The following is an 8,096-nucleotide window of genomic DNA, read 5'->3' as shown; positions in this document are numbered from 1 at the left end:
TTACTAGCATAACAACCTAACGGTCTTCCCTCGGACCCCGCCGCTAAAGTTATTTATCTGCAAAGCTGGCCCCACCCCCATCTATCCCGCGGCAGCTTTTTGCTGTTATTGCTCTGACGCCGGCCAAGATTTAACCAAAAAGAAAGGAAAAAAAAAAATTCCCCCTTCTCAGCGCCTCCGACTCGCCGGGCTCCCACACCCGACCGCCTACAGTCCTCCGGGAGGCTGGAGTGATTAGCATCCTGAGAAGCCAGTCGGAGGCCCCAGAGCCGGAGAGCGCCCGCGGTAGGAGTGCCGGGCGGGGCTGCCGGCGCTCCGGCCCAATGGGGCTGGGGGGAGGGAGGGGCCGTAGGTGACAGCACCGCGAGCCCGGGGGCGTCGCGGTGAGCTGAAGTGCGGGATCAATGAGCGCCAAGCAAAGTTTCGGAGCGCCGCTCCAGCTCGCGGTCGGCCCTCCCCCTCTGTTTGTGTTTCAGCGACGGTCGCTGCGTGCGTGCGTGTGTGTGCGCGTGTGTGTGTGTGCGTGTGTGTGCGCGCAGCGGGGAAGAGGCGGGGAGAGCGTGGAGGGACCAGCCGGAGGTGGCGAGCGGCTCGCTGAGCTCCAGCTCCACAGCGGTTCCACCTCCAAGCCGGGCAGGCGAGACGCTGAGCGCTGACAGGCGCGGGTCCGGAGCGGCCGCGGGCGCCTCCACCGCCCGGCGCCGACTTCCCCGCCTCCACCGCCAGCGGTGAAGGAGAAAGAGGGACCGGCCACCACCACCCCCACCCCCGCCCCAAACAAAAAGGCTCGTGGATTACAAAGTGAAACTGACACGGGACAATAAAAGCAAAGATAACGGGGGCAGGGGCGAGGCGCGCTAGCGTGGGCTTCTGACCGGGGCCGCCGGAGAACCGATCCCCCTGGCATGGTGAGGGGAGGGGACCCGGGGGCCGCGCGCTGTTCCTGCCCGACCCCTGCGAGGCCCAGAAGAAAGGGGGACGGACCTACGCTCGATTTGGATGTACAAATAATGAGTCGGCAGGCACCTCGGCGGAGGTAAAAAAAAAAAAAAAAAAAAAATGCTGGGGAGCCCTGGATGTTGCCTGCGCGCGACCATAGGCTCGAAGCCGCAGCAGGGGCGGCGGCGGCGGCGGCTGGAGGCGAAGGGACGGAGCTGAGCGCTCCCGGGGACCGGAGCCCGCGCTCCAACGCCAGCGCTCGGAACGCAGTCTCCGCTGCCGGCGCGCAGACGCAGGCGCGGGGGCCGAAGCGGCCACCGGCGCAGCCCTGTCGGAGGGGCCTTGCAGCCTTGCTATTGAGGAGTGGGGACTCCCGGAAACCCCTCGTCTCCAGCTTTGGGGCAAGGAATTCGATAATCTCCCGGTGCCCCACCGCCCCCTCCCCCGTGCGCAATTGTTCTTTCCACCCATCGCTACCGCTACCGACGTTTGTTCTTCCCTCTTCAGTTTCTGCGCCCTGGGTAAGTTCTAAAGTTTCTGAAGACAATTGTTTGCCATGATTCCTCATATACCTTGAATAGAGGCAGCCCCTCCCGATCCACATCCGTAGCCGGGCGAAAGCGCTCAGACTGTCTGGATTCAAAAACAAAGTGAAAGGCGGGGGACCATGTAGGACGTTTGGGAAACTTTTTCTGGGAATTCATCAGCGCCCTGGAGCGCCCCGCGGAATGCTTCGCCGCTCTTGGTCCGGGCGTCTCGCCCGTCCTGCAAGTCCACATGGCTACCTGGAGCCTCTCTCCGACGCGGTTTGCTTCTGCTGGGCTGGAGGGTCTTTGAAATAGCAGAACACTCAGAGCCATTGACTGCAGCGCTTGCTGGGGCTACTTAATCCCCGCTAGTATTCTTTTAGCTTCATTTCTTCCTTTTCCTTATCACACCGTTCCAGGGAGCCAGGACCATGGACTTGGCAGCAGTCGGGGCTCCTGGGCGCCCGTGGCTGCGGCTGCCCACTCGCTCGGTCTTTCAGCTCCTCAGGCTCCTTTGGCTACTGTCCCAGCTCCCCGGGCCGGCCCGGGTCAGCGGGGCCGAGCAGCGCCAGGTGTTCCAGGTGCTGGAGGAGCAACCTCCTGGCACGCTGGTGGGCACCATCCAGACGCGCCCGGGTTTCACCTACCGGCTCAGCGAAAGCCACGCCCTGTTTGCCATAAACAGTAGCACCGGGGCCCTCTACACCACCGCCACCATCGACCGCGAGAGCTTGCCCAGCGACGTGATCAATCTGGTGGTCCTCTCCAGCTCACCCACCTACCCCACCGAGGTGCGCGTGCTGGTGCGGGACCTCAACGACAACGCGCCGGTCTTCCCCGACCCCTCCATCGTGGTCACGTTCAAGGAGGACAGCAGCAGCGGGCGCCAAGTCATCTTGGATACGGCCACCGACTCGGACATCGGCTCCAACGGCGTGGACCATCGCTCTTACCGCATCATCCGCGGCAACGAGGCGGGGCGCTTCCGCCTGGACATCACCCTGAACCCGAGCGGCGAGGGTGCGTTTCTGCATCTGGTGTCCAAGGGCGGGCTGGACCGCGAGGCCACCCCGCAGTACCAGCTCTTGGTGGAAGTGGAGGACAAGGGCGAGCCGAAGCGGCGGGGCTACCTCCAGGTAAACGTGACTGTGCAAGACATAAACGACAACCCCCCAGTGTTTGGCAGTTCCCACTACCAGGCGGGGGTGCCTGAGGACGCGGCCGTGGGCTCCAGCGTCCTCCAGGTGGCGGCGGCGGACGCGGACGAGGGCACCAATGCGGACATCCGCTACCGGCTGCAGGACGAGGGAACTCCCTTCCAAATGGACCCCGAAACGGGGCTTATCACGGTGCGGGAGCCCCTGGACTTCGAGGCCAGGCGCCAGTACTCGCTTACCGTGCAAGCTATGGACCGAGGCGTGCCTTCCCTCACCGGGCGTGCCGAGGCGCTCATTCAGCTGCTGGATGTCAACGACAACGACCCCGTGGTGAAATTCCGCTACTTCCCTGCCACCTCGCGCTACGCCTCGGTAGATGAGAACGCTCAGGTGGGCACTGTGGTGGCTCTGCTCACCGTGACGGACGCAGACTCGCCCGCGGCCAACGGGAATATTTCTGTGCAGATTCTAGGGGGCAACGAGCAGCGCCACTTTGAGGTACAGAGCAGCAAAGTGCCCAACCTGAGCCTCATCAAAGTGGCCAGCGCCCTAGACCGAGAGCGCATCCCTTCTTACAACCTAACAGTTTCTGTCTCAGATAACTACGGGGCGCCCCCTGGCGCAGCGGTCCAGGCGCGTTCTTCTGTGGCAAGCTTGGTGATTTTCGTAAATGACATCAATGACCACCCTCCTGTCTTTGCGCAGCAAGTGTACCGAGTGAACCTGAGCGAGGAGGCGCCCCCGGGAAGCTATGTGAGTGGAGTATCTGCCACTGATGGAGACTCTGGTCTCAATGCTAATCTGCGTTACAGCATCGTCTCTGGCAACGGACTAGGTTGGTTCCATATCAGTGAGCATAGCGGCCTGGTGACCACTGGGGTTGCTGGGGGCTTGGACCGTGAACTTGCTTCCCAGATTGTGCTGAATATCAGTGCTCGGGACCAGGGGGTTCACCCCAAGTTTTCCTATGCCCAGCTTGTAGTGACTCTCCTGGATGTGAATGATGAAAAGCCAGTATTTAGCCAGCCAGAAGGGTATGATGTTTCTGTGGTTGAGAATGCCCCAACAGGGACAGAGCTACTGGTGCTCAAGGCAACCGATGGGGACCTGGGTGACAATGGGACAGTGCGCTTCTCCCTGCAAGAGGCTGAGACTGACCAGAGATCCTTCCGCCTGGATCCCGTGTCTGGGAGGTTGAGCACTATCACTTCCTTGGACAGAGAGGAGCAGGCTTCCTACTCCCTATTGGTCCTGGCCACGGATCTGGGCTCCCCTCCCCAGTCATCAATGGCTCGCATAAATGTGAGTCTCCTGGATATGAATGACAACAGCCCCGTGTTTTACCCAGTCCAGTACTTTGCTCATATTCAGGAGAATGAGCCTGGAGGAAGTTACATCACTACAGTGTCTGCCACTGACCCAGACTTGGGTCTCAATGGAACTATCAAATATAGTATATCAGCTGGGGACAGGTCTCGGTTTCAAGTTAATGCTCAGAGTGGGGTTATATCTACAAGAATGGCCCTAGACAGAGAAGAAAAAACAGCTTACCAGTTGCAAATAGTGGCTACTGATGGTGGCAATTTGCAGTCTCCCAACCAGGCAATAGTAACTATCACTGTATTGGACACTCAAGACAACCCACCTGTATTCAGCCAGGCTGCCTACAGCTTCGTGGTCTTTGAGAATGTGGCTCTGGGATATCATGTGGGTAGTGTGTCTGCATCTACCATGGATCTCAATTCCAACATCAGTTATCTCATTACTACTGGGGATCAAAAAGGTATGTTTGCTATCAACCAGGTCACTGGGCAGCTTACCACAGCAAGTGTGATTGACAGAGAAGAGCAATCCTTTTATCAGCTGAAAGTAGTGGCCAGTGGGGGCACAGTGACTGGAGACACCATGGTTAATATAACAGTTAAGGATTTGAATGACAACTCTCCCCATTTCCTCCAGGCAGTAGAGAGTGTAAACGTGGTGGAGAATTGGCAGGCAGGTCACAGCATTTTCCAAGCCAAAGCTGTGGACCCTGATGAAGGTGTCAATGGCATGGTACTCTATAGCCTGAAGCAAAACCCCAAGAACCTGTTTACTATCAATGAAAAGAATGGTAATATTAGTCTGCTGGGGCCCCTGGATGTCCATGCTGGTTCCTACCAAATAGAGATCTTGGCATCTGATATGGGTGTTCCACAGCTGTCTTCTAGCTTCATCTTAACAGTTTACGTGCATGATGTAAATGACAACCCACCCGTGTTTGACCAACTCTCTTATGAGGTCACCCTTTCTGAGTCAGAACCTGTGAATTCTCGATTTTTTAAAGTGCAAGCTTTTGATAAGGATTCAGGAGCAAATGGTGAAATTGCATACAGCATTGCTGAAGGAAATACGGGGGATGCTTTTGGCATATTCCCAGATGGTCAATTGTATATAAAGAGTGAACTGGACCGTGAACTTCAAGACAGATATGTTTTACTGGTTGTTGCTTCTGACAGAGCAGTGGAACCCCTTAGTGCTACTGTGAATGTTACTGTAATTTTAGAAGATGTAAATGATAACAGACCTCTTTTTAACAGTACCAATTACACATTTTATTTTGAAGAGGAACAGAGAGCCGGGTCATTTGTGGGCAAAGTAAATGCTATAGATAAAGACTTTGGGCCAAATGGAGAAGTAAGGTATTCTTTTGAAATGGTGCAGCCAGATTTTGAGTTGCATGCTATTAGTGGGGAAATTACCAATACTCGTCAGTTTGACAGGGAGTCTCTCATGAGGCAGAGAGGGACTGCAGTGTTTAGCTTTACAGTCATTGCAACAGATCAGGGGCTCCCTCAGCCTCTCAAGGATCAGGCTACAGTACATGTTTACATGAAGGATATAAATGATAACGCTCCCAAATTTTTAAAAGACTTTTACCAAGCTACAATATCAGAGTCAGCAGCCAACCTGACACAAGTTTTAAGAGTATCTGCCTCAGATGTTGATGAAGGTAATAATGGACTCATTCATTACTCTGTAATGAAAGGGAATGAAGAAAGACAATTTGCTATAGACAGTACCTCTGGTCAGGTGACACTAATTGGCAAATTAGACTACGAAGCAACACCTGCCTATTCCCTTGTAATTCAAGCAGTGGATTCAGGTGCAATCTCCCTCAATTCAACCTGTACCTTAAATATTGATGTTTTAGATGAAAATGACAATACCCCTTCTTTCCCTAAATCAACACTACTTGTTGATGTTTTGGAAAACATGAGAATTGGTGAACTTGTGTCCTCTGTTACTGCAACCGATTCAGATTCAGGTGACAATGCTGATTTACATTATAGTATTACTGGAACTAACAACCATGGAACTTTCAGCATTAGCCCAAACACTGGGAGTATTTTTCTTGCCAAAAAATTGGACTTTGAAACACAGTCTTTGTACAAATTAAATATAACAGCAAAAGACCAAGGAAGGCCTCCTCGTTCATCTACCATGTCAGTGGTTATACATGTGAGGGACTTTAATGACAATCCTCCCAGCTTTCCTCCCGGGGATATTTTCAAGTCTATTGTTGAGAACATTCCCATTGGAACGTCTGTCATTTCAGTGACTGCACATGACCCTGATGCCGACATTAATGGGCAACTGTCCTATACAATCATTCAACAGATGCCCAGGGGCAACCACTTCGGCATAGATGAAGTCAAAGGCACTATATATACTAATGCTGAAATAGATCGGGAATTTGCTAATCTCTTTGAGTTAACTGTGAAAGCCAATGATCAAGCTGTGCCTATAGAAACTAGACGGTATGCTTTGAAAAACGTCACCATTTTGGTCACAGATCTCAATGACAACGTCCCAATGTTTATATCACAAAATGCCCTTGCTGCAGACCCTTCCGCTGTGATTGGTTCTGTCCTGACAACAATAATGGCTGCGGACCCAGATGAAGGAGCTAATGGAGAAGTGGAATATGAGATCATCAATGGGGACACAGACACCTTCATCGTGGATCGTTATAGTGGAGACTTGAGAGTGGCTTCAGCCCTGGTGCCTTCACAGCTGATCTATAATCTCATAGTTTCAGCAACAGACCTTGGCCCTGAAAGGAGGAAATCAACCACTGAATTGACCATCATTCTTCAGGGCCTTGATGGACCTGTTTTTACTCAACCTAAATATATAACTATTCTGAAGGAAGGTGAACCTATTGGTACCAATGTAATATCAATAGAAGCAGCTAGCCCTAGAGGATCTGAGGCCCCAGTGGAGTATTATATTGTTTCAGTTCGTTGTGAAGAAAAAACTGTTGGACGTCTTTTTACTATTGGACGACAAACTGGCATAATTCAGACTGCAGCCATTCTGGACCGGGAGCAAGGAGCATGCCTTTACCTGGTGGATGTTTATGCCATAGAAAAGTCAACTGCTTTTCCCAGAACTCAGAGAGCAGAGGTAATGATTTTGTAGTCATTTATGAACTATTTGTTGATGTGCTTTTTAGAAAGATCGTTCTCTTTCTGTTTACTTTCTATAATTATTTACCTTCATTGTTGATTGCTGGCAGGAGCATATAAAATGTTCTGTCATTAATATTACCTTCATGTAATGTACCTTCACTAATATTACTGGCAGGAGCATATAAAATGTTCTGTCACAAAAACTAACAAGAATCACATGAAATTTAGCTTTAATCCTGGTCAAAACCAAAGAGTGAACAGTTTTTATTTCATACTTTACCTCATAGCAATCATATGTATAAGGCTAGGGAGAAATCTAGCCATTCAGAAGTGAAAAAAAATCCATTCATCTCAGTTAAATCAGTGCACTAATGAGACACCTCTCAGTGAGGAAATCTAATAGAGAATGAGCAATCTCAGGATTAAATTTCTATTCCAAAATGAAGAAGTCTGATAGAAATCAGCATTGTAAGCATAGGTTTTGGGAGGGGTGGTAATGCAAACACAGTACAGACGGGCAGTTTACATCAGGACAGTATTAACTTTCACATCCTCAGCAGTCTTGGCAGCTTCTTTATAGACAGTGACTAATTTTCATGTGCTGAGCCAAGTTTGGGGAGATTCCTGATTTCATCTGCTTTTACAGTGGAGGCACTATCTTCTGACTTAGGGTAATCCTTTCTCTTCCCTCTTGAATGAAAGCGTGTAATGTGCTGTGACTTATCAGAGATTAGAAGGTGCTTCTTGATACAAATCTGTGTTCAGCGCTATGGTATAGACACATGCGGTTCTGTCTGCTGATGGGTAAGAAGTTAGGGTTTCTGGCATATGCCAAAGCAATTCTAAGCTTGGCCTTCCTGGAGTGTGTTTTAGGCTACTACCTCTATGTATTTTAATCTAAACTACTTCCAAAGTTGTTTTGATAAGCAACTAGAAATCACACAACTGTCCTCTGGAAAGCTCTTGTTTGCTGTTTTCTACGTTTCTTCTCTTTCTCCACTCCCCTCGAAGACATTCTA

The 8,096-nt window shown here is 51.4% G+C and overlaps 1 protein-coding gene across 2 annotated transcripts in view; it reads left to right on the top strand.

The window, feature by feature from the left end:
• Positions 1-1,897: 1,897 nt before the first annotated feature.
• Positions 1,898-8,096, top strand: part of FAT4 (FAT atypical cadherin 4) — a 176,030-nt gene continuing 169,831 nt past the window's right edge. For both annotated transcript variants that reach the window (XM_039252970.1, XM_039252969.1), the window contains exon 1: positions 1,898-7,072. In XM_039252970.1, coding sequence (XP_039108901.1) covers positions 1,898-7,072 — 5,175 coding nt within the window. The remainder of the gene's footprint in view (positions 7,073-8,096) is intronic.

The sequence above is a fragment of the Hyaena hyaena genome, unplaced genomic scaffold (assembly GCF_003009895.1).
Source record: "Hyaena hyaena isolate Hyena2069 unplaced genomic scaffold, ASM300989v1 scaffold_433, whole genome shotgun sequence".
In the NCBI taxonomy this organism is placed as follows: domain Eukaryota; kingdom Metazoa; phylum Chordata; class Mammalia; order Carnivora; family Hyaenidae; genus Hyaena; species Hyaena hyaena.
Note: the sequence above shows the minus strand (reverse complement) of the source record. Positions and strands in the feature narration are given on the sequence as shown.